The 25,124-nt window shown below is 39.1% G+C and overlaps 2 protein-coding genes across 2 annotated transcripts; one reads left to right on the forward strand and one right to left on the reverse strand.

Moving 5' to 3' along the window:
- The first annotated feature begins 2,431 nt into the window (after positions 1–2,431).
- On the forward strand, positions 2,432–10,987 carry LOC108890843 (NF-kappa-B inhibitor delta). The gene is made up of 13 exons (XM_018687862.2): positions 2,432–2,507; positions 2,609–2,679; positions 5,494–5,630; positions 5,723–5,753; positions 7,135–7,319; positions 7,421–7,602; positions 8,207–8,312; positions 8,444–8,590; positions 8,705–8,756; positions 8,917–9,074; positions 9,375–9,491; positions 9,653–9,817; positions 9,940–10,987. Exons 2-13 carry the CDS (start codon positions 2,664–2,666, stop codon positions 10,009–10,011), a joined length of 1,368 nt encoding a protein of 455 aa, XP_018543378.1. The 5' UTR covers positions 2,432–2,507; positions 2,609–2,663; the 3' UTR covers positions 10,012–10,987.
- Positions 10,988–11,429: 442 nt separating this feature from the next.
- On the reverse strand, positions 11,430–24,585 carry LOC108885709 (uncharacterized). Its single transcript, XM_018680128.2, has 13 exons — positions 24,288–24,585; positions 21,986–22,045; positions 21,825–21,851; positions 20,092–20,115; positions 19,839–19,862; positions 17,748–17,822; positions 16,075–16,111; positions 15,865–15,902; positions 14,414–14,557; positions 13,445–13,480; positions 13,218–13,292; positions 12,358–12,395; positions 11,430–12,269 (listed from the first exon to the last, which is right to left on the reverse strand). The coding sequence occupies exons 2-13, from the start codon at positions 22,035–22,037 to the stop codon at positions 12,114–12,116; spliced, it is 726 nt and encodes a 241-aa protein (XP_018535644.1). The 5' UTR covers positions 22,038–22,045; positions 24,288–24,585; the 3' UTR covers positions 11,430–12,113.
- Between the last annotated feature and the right edge of the window lie 539 nt (positions 24,586–25,124).

Below are 25,124 nucleotides of genomic sequence, written 5' to 3' on the forward strand. Positions count from 1 at the left end.
GGCTAACTTTGGAACAAATTTAATAGCCAGATAGTGAGATAATGTGTTCCAAGAGAAAATAAAATGCTCTGCTCGTTTATCTTTAAACATTAAATGGTTTAAATTTGTGATGAGGAAGAGAACCTCAGTGTGAGTTAAGATCCTCATACTTTCTCTGCCTGGACCGATCTGTTGTCTGGAACCCAAAAGATGACGTGATTCTACTTTCCCATTAGTCTTCACTTTTGAAGGCTGACAACAAACTTTCTTCCACCTCCGCTGAATCACACTGCCTGCTTGTTTTTGGGTAAACTCAACATGGGTTGGCAAATTCGTCACTGCAGATTTTATCAGCCTTATTATTACTGATGGTTTAATCGTGACAGATTGTAATAGATTGTTAAAGGTCTACATGAAGAAATTTGTCTTGCACTGCAGTTTTAAAGTAACTAAAACATATACACAATTCATATTACAAAAGACGTAATCTCCAATTTGCCATAATCACACAATGGCCATATCTCAGAACAAAAACACACATACAGTACATCCACACAGTGACACACATATATTAAGTAAATACATAAATAACTAAATTCATCCAAGTATTCAGTGAAAAATTGTGTTCAAAGAGAAAGTAAAATGTTCTGGTTGTATACCTTCAAAAAACACTACACAACAAACCATTGTGAAGTGACTTGACAGACATTAAATGGTTAAAATTTGGGATGAGGAAGAGAAAGTCAGTGTTCAGTGAAATATATATATTCAAACAGAGAATAAAACAAGCAGTTCTTTAAAAACAAACAGCCATACCATGTAGCCTACAGCTATATGGGTCTGGAAAAATAGGAATTGCCATGTATCCTACAGCTCAGCAGTTTTGTCCTATACAATACATATACATTGCTTGATCACCATACACAGCCATTTTTGCTTTGACTCCTTTAACCTTTGACCTCCTTTTGCTTCCTTTAAATTCTATATAAAGAGAGGGGGTAAGATTTAAAGATTTTGTCATTTAAAATTTAACTAAAGCCACAAATATATCTTGGTCATGCTTTTAAGTTATGTTTCCTTTAGACTCCTATGGTCCTCTAGTCATTTATCTTTAGTTCTTTGGGCAGGTCTGAGACTTACAGGAATTGAGATTTCCCCCAAAATAAATAAATATATAAATAAATCTTAGAATACATCATTTTATCTTTCACATAATACTTTATGTGATTTCTTTTTTAGTAATCCAGTTTTAACCTTTTAGTTTATTACTGTTTGGTTCTTTTAAGGTAAGTTTTTTGATATTATGTCTCTAATTTCTTACATTTCTCCATACTGTTATATTGTTTATGGAACAAAAAGACACTAAAATATTACTCATTTGGTACAGAGAACAGATTTATCACTATGTTCCAGTATGATGTCTGGTTGCTTTTGAGGTGACACAAAAGTTCCTGTGAGTCTATGTCTATATTGGGCACCTAAGAGAAATCACACTTTATTAGACACACAATCTGCGAGCCAAATAAACAATATTAAATAGTAACCAACAGAAACACTATTATATATGTTCTCTTAAGTTTTCTAAAACATTTGCATTAACACTCAAGTAAAGTAGATTTTCACTTATCAGATAAGTGATTTGATTTAATGCAAATCATTAAATCAAAGTTTTCATTGATAACATGAAAAGAAATATCCTTTTGGGGAAACTTGTAGAATTTATTGATATGTTAAAACTTTATTTTAACATGTTGCTTAGTATTATGTTGCTGTTTTATTGTGTTGTTTTAGTCCCAGCTCCACTGTTATGTTGTATTGCTCTTATCGAGAAGCAGAACTATATTTACTAGATATTTTTATTTACTGTAATTTAATATTACAACCATACTCTGAAGTCAAAACATTTTTGATTGATTGGTTGATTTATTGATTTACTGACTGACTGAAGTACATTTACATACTTAAGCACAATTAAGTTTAAACTAACAGGTTGATATTTCACATATAAAACATGAGTTCATGTCATAGAATTTGATACATTATTTCTTCAGCCCCAACCAGCTGCAACATTAAAATGATATCACTATGATATCCAATATTATAGTAGGAGCCATTATGCATAATAAACACATTTCAAAACTTGTAAAATGAAATAACACTCAAGATGTTTTTACCTTTACTTGTAATCAGGTATATTGTATTATATATATATATTGTGGCGTTGGTACTTTTGATGAAATGATCTCGATACTTTTTCCTGCCCCTGATCATAATATGTTTATTTGCAATAGCTGTTGTTCATGACGCTAAGATCACATCTCTTTTCTTTCTCACACTCATGTTCATTTCTGTTAAATTTAAAAACAAAAAAAAAAAAAACTCTGTCCTGGATTGACACAGTGATGAGTGTGTGGCTTCCCCTCCCCGCCCGAGAGGGCGTGGACCACAGCTGGGGGCGGTGATGGGGAACAACGTGTGCTCTGTGTGTACAAGCAGCGGCGGTAAGACAACAAGAAGTCAGTAACAAGGTAGATTTCAACCTAACACAACATCACAGGACACCAGTGATCCCCCAGGGCTGTGCGTGAATCAGTTTTATCTCGTTGTTTTTTTTTTCTTCCTTGAACAGATTGGTGGCTCAGAGGACGACCTGTTGAGAACTTCACAGCAAAACCGTTTCTGACATGCACTTTGATAAATGTGAGTAAGCGATGCTTTTATTTTGTTAATTTTGGAAGAAGACAGGCGTTGTCAGTCGTATCTTATGTTTTCACTCAGTCTAGCTTTATAGCCTAATGTTAAATGGTATGACAGTGATGGGGACAGCTTAAACTAATACTTTTTTTAAAAAGGTTACTGCATTTATTGTCAATATAGAGTACTGTTCTTGTTTCCAATATTCAGTAATGGGTAACTGTGTTAAAGGCAACATTACAATGAAAACTTTGATTTAGATTTTATTCTGAAGCCTTTTAAATTACAATTCCATCCCTTCATGTGAAACACATTTGATTCTTTGGGTCTTTGGAACCTTAAATTTGGCTGAATTGTGTTTTGAAGTATTCTCGACATAACATATCTACATATTTTTTGATGAAATACCTCTCTACTGATAGTGTGGATTTGACTGATATGTTCATGTACTTGCCTTTCTCTCGGTTTTAACTGAATGAAAGCACAGTTCGGGTGAATCCAAGAGTCAGAGCATCATGTGGGGAAACCCTGATACACCTCCACCCCTTCATCGCTTGTTTTCAATTCCCCTTTTGATAAACGCCAGACAAGCAAGCCGTGTGACGTGGACAGGCTGGCTCTCGCTCTGCTTGACTTTTTGTCTTTGTTCATGCCTCCTTTGACACAGGCCTGAGTGATTACATATTTTGTCGTGTGCGCTGGGTCTGTTAAACCACAAAATGAGGAAATAGGCTCTGCACTGCTTCTTTCTTTCTCTGAGGACCGAGCCAAAAGAGAAAGGTCGTCGGAATCCCCAGCCTCCCACACACATGACTCAATGTCCAGGGGTTTCCACAACCCCTATTTGAATATGGCACAGAATAGCCCAGACCAGTGTGTGTGTGTATGTGTGGAGGGGAGGGTGGTGGTGGTGTGGTTTGTGTAAACCCAAATTTTATGTTAAGTTGTCCCCTTACTCTTGCCTGAGCAATTAAAAGCCATTTCCTGACTTCTAGTTTCTCTCAGCTGATGTGTCAGATCAGACTATAAAGTGTTGATCAACTTCTATCACCTGGTAATTGACTCAGCTACTCTTTAATATAGGTTAACTAGTTACATGTTGCAGAATTACATCATCTATGAAAAGGTCAAAGGTGGCTTTTTTTTCTTAAAGATTAAATGAGTCAGGATTGAGTAACATATAGTAACACCTTACGAACTTGAAAACGAAACTTGGTGGCACTAAAATGTACTGACTGGTGTCATGTACTCTGACCTTTATAGCGTTATGAGGGCACAGTACAAGTTTTCAGCTGGAAGTGAGATCATTGTTTTTGAAAGGAGAGAACTATCTTCTAATCCAACAGAAATCTAAACTGACACCTACACTAAACTCAACATGTCTTTCTCAGTGTTAGAATTTGCATACTTTCTTTTTAAGGAAGTACGCCCTCTTTGTTATTTGCTCTGGTGAACAGAGTCTGTCTTGTCCCTGTGTGGCTTACCACAGCAGTCAACGTACGCAGAATAAAAAAAAAAAAAAAGAGAATAGATAAGATAAATTAAAAAAAAAAAAAAAACGAACATGTCACCCCTCTTTCTGCTCTGCCTCCCAGACATGTAGGTGCAATAGAAGGCACAAGGCAAATACACGTGTTGAGGTGACGTGCCTGCGAAACACCAAAGGCAGGAAGATGTGGTTTGCGTTTCTGTTAGCGTAACGGAGCGAGACAGGAAGATGTCATAGAAAAATAAGCAGTGGCAATCCCATGCTAAAGGTTTTCTGATGAACCCATCTGGTTTGCATCAGCCACATCATGATCTGCGTTCCTAATGGAGGAGGTTCTTTTTTTCTTGTCAGAGTTTGATCTTTGTACTCAGGTTCCACAGACATGGTGGAAATATCACTTTATCTTTCACGTGTGGGGTGAAGTTTTTGAGGAAACAGCCTGTGCGGTCACAGCCATGTCAGCTGGAAACATCAGAATTCTGTTTTGTAATGTTTTTTCCTATTTTTCTCATTTCCTTTACCTGTTCAGTGGAAATTACACTTGTGTATCAGCAGTGGGGGAAAATATACTCATAGTAGAATGGATCTGATATTGATGTACTTTGTGTGAAGGTGAGCAAAAGACATGCCACCTGGAGGAACTGAGCAGGCAGTACCATCCAAGTGAACACTGAGAATTTGTTCAGACCATGTCCAAGTTTTGAAACATGATTTATATTTCATGTTTCTATGGTCTCACACCTTTCAATCTACATTTGCAGAATTTGGTTTACTGACAATTTGCTCTTAATAAAGCTGAGTCCCTCTTGAAATAATAAATAAATAAATAGCAGCTGCAAAGGGGCTATCTATAATATAAATGAAGTTTACTTAGCAGTGAACTCTCTGTCTCTCCACATATCATTAGATCATTAGAAGTGTTTTTCAGCAGTAGCTTTGTTTGTAGTTTGTAGTTTTTGTTTGAAGGATGAGGGATGTAGCTGTTCCCAGAGGTGAAACAGTTATTCACTGATAAACGTGTGAGTGACAGATGTTTAATCAGCAACTTTTGTAATAATCCATTAATCACATAATCAAAAACCCTGAACATTCTCTAGTTCCAGCCTCTCGAATGTAAGACAGCTGAAGACACTGTATAGACCAAAGACTTAATTGACTTAATTGAAGAAATAATCAGCAGATAAATGGATAATGAAAAAAATCATTTGTGTAGCCTGAACTGTTTATTATGCAAACCTAATGATCTCAGATATCCATCAAATGTGGATAAATTACAGTACAAATGTCCAAATAGTTATTGTTTTATTTTGCATTATTCATCCTTTTTCCAGCGCCAAAGGAGAAGCCGTGTTGCACTCTGCCCACAGTGAAGAAACTCTTGGAGGAGAAGAGAAGGCGTGAGACGTCCTCTGTGCCACCTTCCTGCACTACGGCAAGCACCAGCCCTGTCCCTACAAATACTGTTACAGTAAGCCACCGCACAGAGGAGCTCAGTATCTTACTCAATATTAAATTATAAAGATGTGATTGTTTATGATTTATTCTTTTTTCTCCCTGCAGGTGTCCGCACCAGAGCTATTTACCTGTACAGGTAAGTTCTGCACAACACTTAAAGAATGAGTGATATTCTATATTATCGTAAACCGTTCTCATAAAAACACCAAAACTAAACTAAAACAATGAACTGATCCCAGCATGTGTATTGTGTGAGGAGCAAAACCTGATATATACAGTTAAGACCAGTGTTTGGACAGTTACACATTTTATGTTCTTCAGGCTTTTGCTTCAGCATCATTCAGATTGAAATAAAGGGGTGGATACAACATTAAAGTGCAAAGTCTCAGTTTCAACGTCAGTACAGAAAGGCCTGTGTGGGTACCCAAAGTTTAGGAGTTCAGAAGTAATTGGACATATACCTGAAATCAGGTGATTGACTCGGTCAGTTGAAGATGTTCCACTTCTTTACCCTGAAAAGCTCTGTCTGTGGTTGCTTTGGCTTTATGTTTTGCCGTACATATGACTTTTGATGCCTTTGGCTGAATGTGAACACAGAATGCTCCTGCTATACCTCTGCATTTATCCTGTTGCCTCCATCAGCAGTGAGATCATCAATAAATGCTATTGGCCCAGTTCCATTGGTGGACATACATGACCAAGTCATAACAAAACCACCATGGTTGACAGATTAGGTACCACGCTCTAGGTCATGAGCAGTTACTTGTTTTCTCCACTCTTTCATCCTTCTCTCATTTAGATAGAGGTTGATTTTTATTTTCATCAGTCCATAGAACCCTGCTTCACAACTCTACCAGTTTCTTTTTGTATGTTTTTGAAAACTGCAGCCTGGCCTTTCTGTTTTTGAGACTTTTGAGGGTTTTGCATCTTGTGGTGAATCCTCTGAGGTTATGGTCATGAAGTCTTCTCCTGATTGGTGAGAAAGAAGCATGTACACCTACATCCTGTAGAGCATGTTTTTTGACTTGCTGTGCAGTCATAAAGGGGTTTTTCTTCACCATGTAAATGATTTTCTGGTCATCCGCAAGACATGTGCTCCTCAGTCGACCGGCTTGTTTGTTGTTCAATTTTGTAGTTTTCCTGTGTTGTACCTGCTTTTCTAAAACGTACCAAGCAATTGATTTTGGCAAACTAACTACCATTACCCTCATTACTATCAACTTCATTTGCATGGTCACCTCATCACTCATCATATTGATAGACAACTCCATGTCAGAGCCTGAAGGACATAAAATATCTATATTTAAGGTCTGTGGAGCTGAATGCCACAGGTAGTAGGGGAGTCAAAGAATTCAAAGATGGATTACCACATTGCTGGTTTTTGTTGACAATAAGAAAAACCAAGAAAATCACCAGCCTTGTTCTTGTAATTATTTTTATCTTGAGCATGATGTTGGGCATCAATATGACTGAGTGAGTCATCAGTGATGAGTAACAGTCTGCTGTCTCCATTCTAGGTGCATCAAGCAGCTACTCAGACATGGCAGTGAGCTATGAGCAGTGGCCCCCGGCACCAGACCCAACACTCAGTTACTACCCCAGCCACCCAGGACCCAGCTATGCCTACAGCCACCCAATGACATCTGAATATGGCACACAGCAGCAAGTCCAAGGCTTTGGAGATACAATGTCTCAGACATACGTAAGAGAACTCCCTTTGTCGTGGACTTTCAACTAACATGTTGCATTTAATTGTAATTTTGTGTTGTCGGCTTAAATTATATCACATGTCCTTTCAAACAGGAGTGCCAGATGACAGTTGCAAACCCCAATATAGTTTCATCCTGGTCAATTCTGGGTCCTGATCAGACCCCACAGCTGAGTTTTGGCTCATCAATGGATGCCAGCAAACTGGAAGAGGCCAGGATGCTGCTCAGAGGGATGGATTACAGCAGAGCCACCGGGCAGGATGAAGACGGAGACACGTGAGTGCCCACGAGTGAATGCATGTGTGTGAGTGCTTGGGTTTTGGTTCACATACTGGTGAGCCCCCACAGAAAGAACATGAGTAAACTTGTAACCGGCACCTATGGGCCCTCTCATTGTTCTCAAGTTCTTCGAGATCATAGATTGCAAGATATCTTGATTGATAGCACACTGACACACACACACACACACACACACACACACACACACACCACAGACTACTTTAAACCTTTACTTATTCAGCAGTCTGTAAAAGAGTGAAAGAAGACTGAAAACAACACACATTTCCTTACAGGACTAATTTAAACCCACACTATGTGCATAATGTGAGCACACAATTTATTTACCTCCGTAAGAGTTTCGTTTTCAGTTGTAAGCTTAAAGCGAGAGCCACATGTGCAGTTCGGTGATCCTAGAAAGATTAAGAAAAACAAAAGATGTCAATGAGTCAGCCACTCATTCTCAATGATTAGAAACTCAGATTAAATGGAAAAAAAAATTCAACAGCGGAAAGGGAATAGTGTAAAATTGTTTGTGGGGATTACTGCGGTTTTCCAGCCTCCCTGATAAATCATTTATCATGTGCTCCTCTTGTTCTGCCAGCATCCTGCACATCTACACTGCCAAGGGACTGAGGGAGTGTGCCTTCGCTGCTGCGGAGAGGCTGAGGGATGTGGGGAGACTTGATGCCAAAGAGCACAAGGGAAAGGTAAAAGGAAAAAAAAAAAAAACTCATCCTCCAAAGTGTTCAAATTGCTCTTTTGGCTCAAGTATTATATACTATGGTATAGTATATTAATCACAGACAGATAAAATTTTACAATAAATGTGTTTGTGCAGACTGCTTTACTGGTGGCAGTGACGGCAAACCAGGCGGAGATTGTGCAAGACCTTCTATCGTTAGGGACGGACATCAATGCTTGTGATGTTAAAGGACAAACTGCCCTTCATCTGGCTGCCCACTATGGCTTCCCTGGGGTTCTGCAGGTAAAGCACCAGTCGGACCGAATTACTTTGGCATGACTGTCACAGCAGGTCAGAAACATTAGTCATACAAAGTAGACCTTAACAGCAATTCTTTTTTTTCCCCTTTCTTTGCAGGCAATTCTGTCTAGCAGGCCTGCTGTCAACCTGGAGGCCCGCAATTTTGAAGGTAATTTAATGTTTTACCAGTTGCTAATGCTTAACCAACAGGGAAGTTGGGTTAACAGACATTACAAGTTAAACAATATAAGTTAAGTTAGTCGTTATGTGTTTTCAGCACTAATAGAGCCTTAATTTAAATGGTTAACGTGCCTTCTTCTTCACCTCAGGTATGACACCCCTGCACTGTGCAGCCATTTCTCACAGTGTTACCATGAAGGCTTTTTCTGCCAGTGGGCTGGCAGATGTTAGCCTTCAAACCAAGGTGGGGGAGAAGCTCTCCTGTGTGCAGTTGCTGCTCAATGCAGGGGCATCCCTGCGCAGCCAGGTACAGTACAGCTCTTCCCTCTCTGAAATGTCACATGAGCTGCTTTGCTGTCACAGAGACCAGACAGATGAAAGGATAGACAGATTACAGTAGCATCAAAGTACAATAAACTAAACCCTGACCTTTCAGTCCATGTAAAGTTCATTAGGGAAGTGCCCAGGTTTTTATCTAACTGTGATGATGTCATATGGGAGCCACCCCCCCCCCACACGCTCTCTTTTGTTTTCTCTTTCTTGAACATCTCGGTTTGACTTGTGGTTTCATTATGTTTTTCCATCACTTCCAATTCTCCAATTCCAGGAAATCAAAAGTAACAAGACCGTGTTGCACTTGGCTGTGAAGGAGGGGAACATTGATCTGGTGCGATATCTGCTGAGGATTCCCCTGCCGAACATGAAAGACTTTGTCAACATGAAAGTGAGTTCCACACCGACGTGAAACTCAGAACTGGGTTTTATATATGTGTGTTTTGTGCATTTGTGTGTATGTACAAATAAATCCTGGATACACACATGACTATAAACAGTCTTGAGTCATGCTGCAACCCCACCCCCCCACCCCCCTTTTTTTTGCCACAGGCTCACGGTCACACAGCTTTACACATGGCAGCTGGTCTCCATGGTAACCCCCACCAGGAGGAGATCCTGCGGCTGCTGCTGAGCGCAGGAGCTGATCCCAGTATCCGCAACCTGGAGAACGACCAACCAGCTCACCTGCTGCAGAGCGGCCTCCAGGGAGAGCAGGTGAGCAGGCTGCCCCTCATTCTAACAGCCAGCCACATCCGCACTGTGTAATCCCGCTGTCTCACTTTATTTTTTATCAAGACTAATTCATCATCATCTTTATTTATCCTTCTCGTTCCCAGCTCAAACTGATGCTGAAAAAACGAAGTGCTTCCTCACGTCGACGTAACATGTCCTTGCAGGACCAGGAATGATTTAAATCACTTGTAATCCCCATTTGGAGGGAATGAGTCTTTATGATGTTTCCTCTGTTGACAAGGGGATATACAGTTTACTGTTATGAGGTTCTGGGAGTCTGTGACCTATATATTGTTCACAATCTAGTTTGGCAAATTAATCTAGATATAATTCACATTGGATTAGACAAAAACGACTGCTTTAATGCATAAAGCTTAAAATATCTCTGATCTAGTGTCTGTAAAATGTAGTGCTTTATTTATTTATCTACGCACGGGCTCAAATATCAACGTGTAGGTGAAGTATTTAATTCCAAAATATGATATAGACTCCATCGAGCCTTTTGACTCGAAAATGCTCCTGCTGTTGCTGACAAATTGTTTTAAAATTTCTGGCTAATAGACATTTTGTATCAATGTATTTATTCTTGTCGAAAACTGATATTGATCATTTAGAAATGAAAACCTTCAAAGGAACTGAAATGAAGAGCATTAGTTATCTTTAAAAAAACAGAAGGTACAAAGGCTGCTGCAGAAGGTGGAGTGACATTCATTTTCTGATCAGGCCACACTCCCAGTTTTATGTTGATTTCTATGAAATCGTTAGTATGAACCCTGGGACAATGTCCCTGAAACCCCTCTGACTCTCTTGTCAAAAGCCCCCATCATGATAAGTTATCATATTGATACACTGAGTGATGGTTTTGACTTCAGTCAGCATGTGTGCTTATGTTAAGAATGTGTAAGTTTAAAAAAAAGAATCAGTCCTATAATTTAACTCTGTCTGTATGCATCATACTTACATGTGTAAGCTCTGGTAATGTTTTCTTTATGGAAAAAAAGAACTTTACTGTGTAAAACCTTTATGTATTTGAAACTGAACAAAGAATGTTCCTTATCACAAAGACATTACATAAGTAAGTGTGGTGACAAATTGTCTGACTAACTGTACATTTTAGTCATGAGTCATGAATAAAAGTACAACAACACTGCATTTAAAGTTCCATCTGATTGTTTTGATGTTCAGGGCAGCCTTTGAACAGTCCCGTTTACACCTGGCTACAGAAATTAGCAGGGTGGAAAATACATCATCCTACTAGAAAGCTGAGTCTACATCACTTATTTACACTCACACCAAAGGAGTATTTATTCTTCAAGCCCCATTTCCACTGACCTTTACTGCCATGACAATCAACCTTAGTCATAGGTGAAATTAGGTCTGGTTATGAATGTAATTTGAGTGATGCATAGGGTGTGTCATCTTTGTTATTACACACTGTGAATTCCTGTAAAGCAGAAATTTAAAATCAGTGTCATCAGTAAACATGATTATTATGATATTTTCTCATTTCTACATCACATTTAGATCAATATAGAACAATTCTGAGCAACATAATTACTAATTCAGAATATTAAAGACACTGATAGAATCACACTGAATGGACAATACCTTTATTTGAAACAGTGGTCTCATTGTTTGGAGTTTACAGGGTATAATTTTTAATACATTTGCCTTAACTTAAAATAGAAAAACTGCCAATGATATCACCCAAAAACCAACACTTTAATAAACATTATGTTTTTCAAAGCATTTTCAAAATGTAATACAGTACTGAGTGTTGTCATTGTCATCAAAATACAATACTTCATTTTAACATGTTTATTTTTCTGTGCGGTCTGTTCTATTCATTGGGTTCTTGATGATGTTGTCATGCTATATCTTATTGCTTTTTTTTAAAGGGCAAATCTAAAACTAGATACTAACATATATAATGAAAAACAAATGTCAAAGACAATTGTTACAGTTAATTGATGCATGCAGTTGTTAGCTCATTGATACAAAATGGGTAAATCTATATGTAATCATGCTCTTGATTGTTTTACGAGAGTAAAATGTAAAGGAGAGAGACAACTGTTGCATTTGTCTTATTAAATCTGCCTGATCAAGTTTCATGGTTGGAGTATTTTTTATGTATATAATTTTTATTTTTTATTTTTTGTCTTAGACAAGCTTTTAGCCCCAATACTCACACAATACTGAGCAAACTTAAGATATACTTTCTAAAGAATCCAGTGGGAGACTCAATAAAACCAGGTTATGATGCTTTGGAAAACCCTGTTTATTGATCATCCAACTGACAGAGGTGTATCAGCCATAAGAGGAATGGCCATAAACAACCGGCATGTGTGTGTGTGCATTTGCTGGCTGTGGTTCCCGTGATGACTTTCTCTCTTTCAAGCTCAATGCTATATTTCTTATACAGTTTGAGGCGGAACTGCAAAAGAATAAGAAACAAATTAGAGAGAAAATAAACATTTCTGCATGATGACCTAAAACAGTTCCCTCCAGTTAAGCAAACTTACCCTCTGTCTTTGGAATTTGGGTACCAGATGAGCTGGAACTGCAAATAGAAATAAAGGGAGGAAATTAGTAAACATATGTGTTTCTTAATTCATCATGATTACTGATCAATACAGCATGTGCAGTTTGAAGACTGTGACCACAACTTCAACTTGGGGTTGCATTTAATCAAATATATTCATTATCAGGATCCAAAAACAGTTGAAGCCACAGAGTTCTGAGACCAATATGCAGTTGGTTTTTTGTCCCGTTCAAACAGCAGCTCTTGTCTTTCTTCTTGTCTGGCCATACAAGCAGCATGCGGTCAGCTGAGGATACACACTGCCCCACTCACTGCCAACACATGAGGAGTGCAATGCATACATCTTTAAAAATGCTTTTCAAGAACAAGCAGTGATTTAAAGAGAATATTAAAGCACTACCCATGTGTGTTTTCTCACGCAATGTTCTATGCTTAAAAAATTAAACAAACAAACAAAAAAAAACTCTTTTATGTGTTGGAAGTGTGTTTTGGGTTGTGTGTGCAGAACAGGGGAGGGGGCATGAAGAGAGGAGGCATCCAGGGCAGGGTAAGGAAAAGCTGTGGGAAACTCAGTTTTAGTCAAAGAACAACACTGAACATTGATTTTTTTTTTTTCCACACTGGTTGGGCATCCCCTTCAAGTCAAATTCATACAGCATGCACAGGCGGGTCATCCACTAAGCCTTGCACAAGTCTTACTTGGATGAGGATTTTACACATTTTGTGAATTTTTTACCTGTTTGAGGAATGATAGGTTAGTTAAAAAGGTAAACTCGCTCATGTTTACTTTATAAAGTCTCTATATTAAAGTGATATTTAATAGAAAGTCCATTAACTTACTCAGGGCTATTAAAATGCCAGAGACAAACATTATAACAGCAAGGATAACCCCTGTGGTCCGCAATGTGTCATAATCTACAAGGGACAAAATTGAATGGGACTTTAGCACACAGACCCTACAGGAGTTTATGATGGACTTAAAACATAGAGCAATAAAAAGTACAACATTTGATGTTTAATATGGTACTTTTGATTTTTGTAAGATCAGTAAATGGCGTTAATCTTACCATAATCAAAGTCGCTTCGGTCTGGAAACATACTTTCTGCGAAGAAAATGAAGGTGTAGAGTTCAGCACAACAGCACAAGGACAGTGACAGTCTTTAAGGGTGTGTTTCTAATCCAGCACAATGGCCAACAAGCTTTGCAGCTCTCTAGATCTGCAGGCTTGGCTCCACAACTCCTCAGGAGCATTTTTTTCCCCCACCAAGAGGCGCTTAATGCAGCATCTTTACTCAGCAGAAAGAGATGCACCATGAAAAGTGGGTTACGAGCCAGCAGCAGGATACAGGGAGTATCACAGGAAAGAAAAGAGTCTGAATAATAAGGGGCTGGGGAAGTTTAAGGGGCCATGTGAAATGTTTAAGCAATTGTTAATGCAACATAAGACTTTTTTATAAGGAATTCTACTCTATGCCAATATAAAGATTTATTCAGCAAATATAAGTGTGTTGCACTACAGCACTACAGCCTGTGCCAGACTGCTAGGATATCTGGACATCAATAATGCGGCTTGCATGTTGCTGAACCCTCACTCCCAAGTGGCTGAGCTGGCAGTTTATATTTCTTTCCACAGTTTTCTCTCTGCCACAATAACTGCTCAGTTTCAGAGACACAACAGTTAAATATCTTTAATATTGTTCATTTGTTCATTCAAGTGGGAGGTTACTGAACTCCCTTTGTTATAACACTAAGTACGTATCAGGAGTTAATTGGCTTTTGACACAATGGAAACAATACTGCAGTCTAATTAGCGACATAAAGACAATTGTGGAAATAAAACAATTAATTTCATGAATCTAAATGAAATGATATCACAATATGATCACACATATAACAACATATAACACACATATAACAACCAAACAAGTTATTTTTTTTCTCAATGCAGACAATCTGTAGGGCTTTTAATTCTTTAATGTACTGTATGTTACCCCCTTAAAAAGCCTAAAAAAAGAGGGAAGAAGAACTATCAAACCTGTGGTGGTCATGGCTGCACAGCAGAGATGTAGAAGAACTCCGTCTCCTAGAAATTTACCAGGTTGCTGGATTGCAGTTGGAGGCTGGATGTGATGAAAGGAGGCAGGAGGACAAGACTGCTCAGTGAACCCCTCAGTGTAATCTCAGCAGATACCCTCTGGTGGTGGCAGTGAGACATTGCACTCACAGTGGTGCAACTTGAGGGGTACTCCCCCATAGTGACAGATCTGCCAAGATGTGGACTACACAGAGGTTCACCACAGGGGTTAAAATAAATAGTAGGGTAAACAGCTAATATTGTCAAAGTTGATGAGACAATTTAACTATTGTCAATGATCTACTGGGCATCATACAGTCTTGTGTGTGTCACGCGTATGGAGATGGAGGGGTTGAGGTTGTTACTGTATGGGTGAAAAAGAAGATATTCTATAATTTTGTCTTTACATTGTGTTTTTCGCTCCACTATTCCTCAAAGTTTCTTTATTTTCCTGGAGAAATGTGTGTGTGTGTGTGTGTGTGTGTGTGTGCTCAAAATGCACCAATTTCTACCTCATGTCTCTTTTGTGCAGTGCAGTAAGCCCTGCTCCTGCAACTCCAGGGAGAAAAAAAACAGCCTACATATGCAGCTTTTACTTCGCAGAGGCAGGCAGACTCGCTACAGTGAAACATCAGCCAATAAACAGCTCTGAACATAGAAATTAGACAAAATTAAGATGTCTTTTTAAGTGATTTTTTGAAGAGACCCCCTCCAAAAGCTGCACAATGCAGCCCATAAATCATTCACACTCACTCCTGGTAGTTACTACTGCATGTGTAACTGAACTGTCTGCAGCGTCAACAGAAACGGGAGTGCAGCATAACATGGGGCTATCTTCACTGCACTCCCTCTAATGGCAGAGAAAGCGAAATAATGATGCATAAAAAACAAATCCTTTCCAAATATCTGTTTTATTATTTTTTATCAGTTTGGAAGTCAGAAAAATATAAATGATAATCACACTATTGCTACCATATAATAAAGCTGGTGCATTACCTAGTAACAGTCAACAAAGATGCAAACATCAAAAAGAAAAAAAAGGGCCATAAGAACATTGTAAAATTGAAGGAAGCTTTGTGTGTTCCATAATATTGTCCTCAGTGATCGTGGTATTTGCTGCCACCTAATGGTAAGAGTCAGTAATGCTGTGGAGAACAGGTAGAGGATATGTTTGATTAATCCTGAAACAATCTCAGTTGGCTTGTTTTTGCAGAGAAAAAGATTCACAGATGTTTGTAATACACTTACCAGATCTTCACTGCTCCTTGCCGCTGTGTCTACGAAGCTGCAGGAAGAGATTCAGGTTATTGTTTCAGTTTGTTTTGTACAAAAAAAAAAAAAAAAAAAAAAAAAAATAGGAAGGCATTTAACATCCATAGTTATTGCTATAGAAGAAAGAAAAAAATATTTACGCCTTGGAACAGCTGATTCCACATCAGGACCCCTGGAACTAAGAAATGTTAAATGTTAGTTTGTGAAACAAAATTCTGCAACTGCATGTTGAATAAAGAGGGTCTGTGCAACCAAATGTTTAAAAAGCTAGAGAGATATTTTATTTATTTTACAGAAAACAAAATTCTTCACAAATTTGCTTCATTTAATCTGACTTCTGCTTAACTTACCGTGACTTGTCGCTCTTCGAACAGGTACATTTCCGGCCTGTTGGGGAATACACAAGAAAAATAATTATCCGAGTTTAAAACTGCCACTTTGCTGTTGCACGAAAGGATTAAGAGAAATCGGAAAATAATGGAAGTTACTGTAACAGTCAGTGGCATACCCCCAACACCAGCTTTTGTACTAAAATAAGAAGACATTACTCCAAGCTTTGATAGGTACATGAATAGCCAGTCTGGACTGCAATCCTTGGAAGGCTTTATAAGCTTACAGCCCAAGACTACATACATTCATATATCTAAATCACAGCCAAATTCAGATGTTTAAACTAAAAATACAGGAGCCAGTATATTGAATTTGTATCATGTGTAAGACCACAAAAGCATTTTAACATTTAACCTCTTTAACCACTCAAGTTTGCCAATGCAATTATAGAGTGAAACACAAAACTTCAGGCTCTTGAAAGCACACAGTAAGAGCAGTGTCTTAGGTTAATATTGATAAAATTAAAGAATATGGCTGGCCTTAACAGTGGATATCTGGTTATGGGCACTTCACCGCATCGCCAACCGGTTAAAACAGGTTTCAGATATCCCAGTACATCCTGAGCTTCTCTGAAAATAATGAGCCTTATTTTTTCTTAGACTCAGATAGTAATAATCCATGAAACATTGCTTGAGAGTTTGCTCATGGTTCATCGTAAACAAGCCACCCAAAGTGTAGGATGAGATGAATACTTGCCACAGAAGTTGGTGTTGCGAGGAAAATAGCGGGGGAATCCCAGACCAAGCTAGTGACCTACATACTCTGATGACTAAGAATAAAGCTGTGATCATTTTGAAAGGTAACACTCATCCTTAATTTACTCACTTTGCCACTGGGAGGCGCCAAAGGGTTTCTCTAGTTATCAGTGATGTGTTGTTTTTTTATATTTCCACGTGCAATATTGTAAATGCCAAACAATAAACTTCCAGGGTTTGTTCTCTTAAAGCTCTGTTTTATGCTCTGTCTCTGCCTTGGTAGCATGTGATGTCAATCAATTTTATCAATCAATTTTGGAGTGATAACAAGATTCACTGTTGTGATTTTTTGTTAGTGTGATGACTCTTCGACTTACATTTAGATTACGGATTGTGGCTTTGAAAGCCAGTTTATTGATTGATTTATGTTTTTACCAGCTAGTTTGTGAATTCCACCACACATACCAACCTGTTCCACACACACACACACAGCTCACAGCTCTTCATACAGTACAGTAATGGATTCCAGACTTATCCTGACTAATAGGAGCAGAGACAAAGTGTGGCAGTGTGTGGGTCCAGATGAATTATTTATTGGTTGGTTTTGGTTTCAGGGCTACCACTGGCAGTAACAGCATGTGCTGGCACGTAGGAGGGAGAACCTTGGAAGGACACTATGAGTGAGGAAAAGGGGATAAGGTGTAAAGGTGCTGCTGTGACACACTAGGCACAGGAGCGTCGACCGCTGAGATTGTGCAAGAAGCATCTGCGTGCCTTCCTGCCAGACCTCTGAGAGAAACAGAAGCCTGCTTGTTTTGCAGCGCTGTACAAATTTGGGGGACTGTGAGGCCAGCTCACACATACAGGGATCACGGTGTGCTGATGGTGACACCCGATGTTACACATCTGCTGTGCACTTAAGGCGGGGAAACACTTACTGACAATGAGGAAGATACCCAGGAGGAACAGGACCACTGCGAAAACCAGGCCACCGATTCTCAAAGATTCATAATCTGAAATAGAAAAAAGTACTTAATATTGCTTGTAGTAATATATGGCAGCATATGAGAGCTGTCTGTTACAAAATACCATGAATTCAAAAGCCTTCTGAGGCATTTAACCGCATTTTGGTTCAAGAGCAGCATTGCAGAGATATTCTGCAACCCTCCTACTGGTCATGTTGGGACACCACAAATTCCGGTGAGCTGTAGTCACCATAACTGTAAACACTACAGTCGACTTTAACTCTGTAGCTCTCCTAGTAAGGAAGGATATTATGGTGCAAAAGAAATCTGTCACAGATAACTGCTGCTTGCTATATATCTAGAGTTATTATTATGAGGTAACCCTATAGACTACTACTACTGCTTTTGTTGTTACCAATACAAGTAGGGTCACAGCTTTGTTTACATGCATCAAGTATTATCTAGCCTTGTTAACTAGTAAGATGTCAACTAACTACACATATTAGCATTAGCATGACTAGCATGAATTAATCACTAGGTTTTTTTAACTGAGAGAAAGTTTATATAGATGACAAAAAATTGCATACTATCATTTTCAGGTTGTTTGGCTCTGAAGATTTTTTAGAGGCCTGAGGAGATATAAGTACCCAAAACTTCATTAGAAAAAAGGCAAAATAGATAGACAGAAGTCAGAGAAAAATAAACATAATTTTTTTGTAACACAAATAGTTTTTTTCAGTGTTATCCCTGTTAATATCTTCAGATATATCTTGGGACCTCCTGAGGGGTCCCACAGCCAAAGCTGGGAACCACTGCTTTAGTTCTAAAGTGCTAGAACTGAAGGCAATTGGACAACTTTAGGCTTCTTCAAGACATTTGTCTAGGTGGTCCTGAGAGTTGTTGACTCTCAGAAGAGTGTCAAGTAGGTCCACATTTTGGATATATAGAACAGATGGTTTGAGAGAGGAGTAAAAGAGGCCATCTAAGTCCATATGGAATGACCATTTTTGAACAGAGGTGGTAGCCTGTGACATCAACTATTAGCCACCTACAATGTGGTCTTGGGGTCCTTACCCAGGCAATTTAACCCCTATACACCTGGAGCCATGTGATTCCAACAACTCACATGATAGGATGGGGCAACGACCCACCCATGGGTAACACCTGGCATCGTGGGACCCTGACGACTCACATGACAACAGGGTGCATCAGTGACTCTCAGAATCAGAATCAGAATCAGACTTTATTGCCAAGTAAGTTTGCACATACAAGGAATTTGTCTCGGTATATTGTCACTAAAGGACAGTGATAGTTAAAAAAAAGAGCAAAAAGCAAAAACTATATTTACAAGGAACATAAATATATACACAAGGAACATAAATATACATAATTAAAATGTAAAGTGCAGAGTGCAAATATTTGAAGGTGGCAGTGATTGTCCAGACAGATGTGCGTTAATGTAATGCATAGGTGTGTGTATAATAGTAATGTTGTGTATATAACATTAATCTCAGGACCACTTCCAAGATGTTAAATACCTGGGACTCCTCACCCGGCCTCTAGAACTAAGAACACCTTTCGGATAAAGGGTAAAACATCTGAGAGAAACATGAGAAACCAAAAAGAAGTCCAGTTGCCTTCAACCCTAGCAGTTAAGATTACCATCACCTTGATGACTGAGGACCTACACAGATACACTGCTTTAGTTAGGGCATAGGAAGTGGTTGGAAAGATAAAGCAGGAATGTTGAGATTTGCTTACTGCCCAAAGAAATTGAATGAGAACAACTACACAATTGGTGGTTATTATTCATAAAATATCAATGCAGATGTTAAGTCCTTCCGTGCAGTCTAGCACCCTAGATGGAGTGAAAACCAAAGCACAGCGGACAGGATTAGAATCATTTGCAGTGGGACTACTCCAGAAGCTCGGCCTCGAGGTGAAAGTTTTCCACCACTTGTAGAAAAACAAGTGGGAAAACGCAAGCTCATCCCGACCTCCCAGATGTTTCCTGTGCAGAGAGGTTAGCTATTAACGGACCGCATTCATCTGCTCAACACTCACCGTAATGAAAAGCGCTGTCATAGTCTGGTGGAAGAGAGAACAGAGAGAGGAGACAAATGAGAACCACATTTACCCACTGACACACTTCAGAGAGCACTCGTGCTATGACAGCTATTCAGCAGTTTTTAGGGCCTCAGTCATTCATCTACTCATTAGCCAGTTTGGTGGCAGTGCTAATTCATATGCCAGCTAAAATGAGTGTGCGGCTTATCTTAATTTGACTTTTCTAAGCTTCTATTCAAATAATACCCACCTTTGTCCTTGTCTGCCGCTGACGCTGTGGGGAAAAAAGAGAAGGAAAATCATTAGTCTTTAAAAGACATTCACATGGTTGTGTAGGTGCATGTCAGCAAATGGCAAAATTAGTAGTGGTGGGGCAAATTCACTCTCTGGGGAATGTGTACACACACCACCCTTATTCCCCCACTTGTATGTGAGAAAAAGCATACATACTGGGTTTTAATAATTCTACAAAGAGGATTAACTTATGGAGAATGAATTCAGCAGAAATTCACAGGGATCACAGTCATGCAGTGATTTTGTCACATACACCAACTTTTACAATTAACATATACATTCCACTTTCTATTGGTAAGAATCAACTTAGGAGAACTTACCATAATAGAAAAACTCAATATTACCGACTAAATGATTCTACTCTCCGTACCTTTGTTTACCTACTACATGTTTATTCTGTTGCCCCCATCTGTGTCCTGTCAGTAACGTGGGAAAGTACAGACCCCTCTGCTCTGTCACATCTCTGCTCCCATCTGGGAAAACATGTTGACCGCCTTCATGTTCAGCCTCCACTCTTTGAACTCTTGCTAGAGACTATACTGTATTTGGTACTAATCTAAATCGCAGTTGCTCCCGCATGTTTAGTAACATAAAGACAACAATGAGAATAATTAAAGAGGCAGGTTCAGTAGGTATACTAATGAAGACACAAAGCAGACATTATTTACATGAGCAAGAACGATGTAACCTTGGATTAGCACACAGGAGGTTACATAAATACTTTTCTGCTTGTGCTAGGCAACATTTCACATCATTAATGTGTTATTTTTACAGCTCTCTTTAAAATATTCAACAGACAGTGAACAGCATTTTCTAAATGTCAGCCAGTCTTAGTAGCTGTGCATGTATGAGTATAAACCTTGACAACTGATGTTCAATACAGTAAAATGAAAATCAATGAAATCATTTCCAAGTGGAAGCAAACTTGAAGTGTACATTTGCCTCTTTCAATTTGTCTCAGCAGCTCCTCATCATAAATTTATTCTAAAGGCTGAGAGATTTTTCTGACACCTGAGAACTGTGTCCTTGATGTTTGTGATTTAATAAAGCCGGACATGAAATGTTATGAATGAGTATGATATGGTTGAAACTCTCGAGTCAGTAATATTTTATACACTGTGTTGCGTCCTATTTACTGCAGAGTAAAGAGCTTGAGTTAACTTTGACCTCATTATCAGGCAGTAAATACTAAGTTAGCTTCTTCTTCTGTGAAGTAAAAACACATTTTACAATATTGGTTTTGACAAGCCACAGGAAATACAGTCTAACAGAGGAGATAAAAAATCCCTTAGTGTAGGCAAATCTGCTTAACATCAAGCTCAACTGATGGCATGCAGCATACACAGAGAAATGAACCAAAGACCAGGGCCTGCATTAACAACGGAAAACTTGGCAGCAGTCAAAATAAATGATTATTCAAAGTACAGTCTGAGGAAACATTTACACTATTCTGACATGGCCTTTTCTCACAGCAAGAACACTGACATAAAATGGAAAATATTAAATGTAACTTATGCTGAAAACAATACTGCTGTAATGCTAACCATAACAAGGTTTTTTACACATTTGACCAAAGAAAGTGCAATGGCGAGCAGCCAGACCAAATAAGTGAGCGCCGGAAAACCAAAAGAAATTGAGATTTCAAAAGGCCATGCATCGCCAGTGACCTCTCTAATGCAGCAAACTTACCCAACATTTCCCTGCCAAATGCTGATCCTGTTACAGAGACACATCAGCTCATTTAGCACGGAGGGATTTAAGATAAAGCTACAGAAAGGGGAAGCAACTGAAGGTTTCAAGAGAGGGAACATCGTAAAAGCTGCTGAACACTGAATGAAAGGTGAACTCACCAAGCGCAGGAGCCAACCAGGAGCTGAATGCCACCAACACCACGAGATCCATTATACCTACTGATAAGAAAGGAGCATGCAAAGCAGATATTAATAATGAGAAGTAATAAATGTCTCAGAGGCAATGTGCTCACATTTTGCGGCATTATTGTTTTATGAGGGTATTGGGCTGAAGTGACCTACAGATAAACTTCCTAACGTACTAACTCACTCCAGAATAACTACACCTAATTAAACTGCCTTGCTTAACAGAGAGGACCCTGTTTTCAAACTTTTCCGCAACTCACCTCTAATACCTCCCAGAATCTACAAAACAGTCGGTCAGTTTTCCAGAACAGCAGATAAGAAATAGGAGAACATGCTTTATTTTCCAACCTGTTTATGTGGATTAAACTGCAGCTGTAAACGATACTGTTAACGGAACATTCCAGCAAAAAGAACAGTCAAAATCAAAGCAGAAGAGGCTGAGATATGCTGTTTTTGTGACTTTTAGTAGGGTCATGCTCTAAAAAATGGATCCCACATTTCTAATAATGTAACTGGATTAAGTGTTTCATTAAATCCCACTGTTATTTGTTTTAAACTTTAGAGAGCTCCCTCCAGACCCACAGAGGATATTATACAACTGCTCTCACAGGCTGAATGATACTCAGACTAAATTTTATGTGATAAAATTGGTGGAGTAACCCTTTAATAAGACCTAACAGGGAAGCTCTATTTTGCTTAGCTGCTACATAACAGGATCACTTATGGTATCAAGATGTGTGCATTTATAATATAGCCTCATGACTGGGTAAGGGAAGAGGGTCTATTTCAGGCTCTGCACCTCAAAACATGAGGACTGGCAGTTGAGGGGTAAGAGGCAAGACTGGTGTTGAGTTGCACTCGATATTTGGTCAGTGGGTCTGGATTGGTTTTGCTGGGTCAACCAATTTACACATGGAGCATGACCCTCCTTAGGCTGTTTTTCTGTCTATATATTATCAAGGACATTCTTTAGGATTCTCTTACACCCGTATGTTGGGTAAGGTTCCACAACCAGACTCGAGCTGGGAAGCAAGGGTCGCAGAAGGTCTGCAATTTAAGGACACTGCATGACCAAAGAGCATGCCGTTTGCAGTTTCCTCAGCCTCACAGCCACATTATACCTACATAATCCTGAGACGTGGCAATAAAAATGTGATTGCAGGTACACACATCTTTTAGCTTCACACTTGCAGAAAATCTAAGCCATGGTATAAAAAAATGTTTTGCATTTCAAAGATCAAAGCCTACAGTAGCGGAGCCAAGGTTTCCCTCCCTGGCCCAAAGCACTGCTGGAGATTCATGCATGACTAGAGAGGGGGTGTGAACATGGAAGTGTAGTGAAGAGAAATGAACACTTCAACCCTGGGAGCAGGATTAACAACAAAGGCCTGCCAATCAGGTTTAATCAAACAAATACAGAGTGAGTTATTCTAACAAGAACCAATCCAATAATCTTGTTTGTTAGCCTTCTGAGTGATATAGAGGAATATAATGGGCAGGCAGCAAAGAAGCACATGAAGGAACACTTTAAAAATTAATTAGCATGGATTAAAATAAAGTGGGGACAGTTTGTAATTAGAGGGGGAAAGGCTTGCTTACATTAACCCTTATAAACAACCCCCATATAGAAGAGCAGTTACACTGCAAATACATGTATTATCGCTGCACAGCAGGAAGGTTCTTTAGACTGAGGTTTAGGTTTTTCTCAGACAGTGCAGCGAGTTCTCGTTGTTGTTATCGCCAATTAACGCGATACAGATTGGAGAACGTCTCATAAATTGCTGGCAACAGTTTCGCTGGCAGCGCTCAATACAAAACTGTGTCAGTAAATTCCACTCAACTTCTCAGATGCCGTGGCGTTTCTAGGCAGCATAACACCGTGCCAACAAAATGAAAGTGGAAAAACACTTCCACATAATCAAAGTAACACACCGGTAAGTGGGAAAATAAATGAAGACACGTTAAACTTAAGCGCCTTTAGTGAGAGAAACATAAGCGGTGGCTTCATGTAATTCAACGGTCACATGTCCACAAAGGCATTTACAGTTGGAAGTTGGGGGTTGGTTGGCAGTCGTGCTGTGGAAACCGGCTAAAAAAACAAGTAAAGGGAAACTTCTGTAAGACAAAAAGCATGTGGAGACAAAGTATTTAAGAAGTCTTCAGGTGCAGATTTTAGTCTAATCTGACATTTCTAGTCGCAACTACATGACAAATACATCTCAGAAAATGCATTAATTGCATGGGAGCTCAGAAGTGGACTTTTAAATGAACTTACCGAGTATCAGCCTCCTATAAACTCTAAATGTGAGTTTTTTTTCCGCCCAGTGAGCCGAAATTTGCTTAAAAGTTTCCCCCTGATAACTTTAGCTAAGAAAGAAAATATGAAATGCAAAAGCTTCTCTTGTGAGCATAAACAAATTCAAAGCACTGATTAAAAATGAATTATTCTGTGTTGCATTCTGCTCGGTCCTCGGCTTGCACCAAGTAAAAGCACTGTTCCTCCTTGGTCTTGACTCAGGAATGAGAAAACAGAGGGGGGCGGGGTGCTTGTGCGAGCGCTCAGACATTTCAAGTTACTCCCCCCTCAAAAAAAAAAAAAAAAAAAAAAAAAAAAAAAGAAGAAGAAAAATCACCCTGCGTAGAGGTAAACAACACAAGCAGAGCCACAGTTCAGTTCAGTGCTACCGTAAGAGGAGAGATTATTCCCATGCGGTTTGGTGCTAGCACTGAAGCACTAATAGTAAAGCATGACTTCATAATGAACTGTAAATCATGCTCATTTCCAGCCTACAGCCAAATATAAGATACACAAGCAGCATCAAACTGCGAGTCTGTTGTACCACTGGTTGTAAGTTACAGACTTTGGAAAGTGGCTCAGTGCAGTGAAGTGAAAGCATTAACACTACAGTGTGCTTTCACGGCCAGAGCAGTCTGTCAGTGAGATACAGTTTTCTCTCAGCTATATGAAAACTGTCTTCCCAAGGTCTCTCCCACACCAAAGTGCCAGATTCTCCCCTCCACTGGTAGCAAACACAGAGCTGGGTGGAATTTTGTGCTTTTCTTTCCCCCCTACTACACCAAGGACCTTTAGTGCAGTTAGCTTATCGAGACA

This window comes from Lates calcarifer, linkage group LG15, assembly GCF_001640805.2.
Source record: "Lates calcarifer isolate ASB-BC8 linkage group LG15, TLL_Latcal_v3, whole genome shotgun sequence".
Taxonomy (NCBI): Eukaryota; Metazoa; Chordata; class Actinopteri; family Centropomidae; genus Lates; species Lates calcarifer.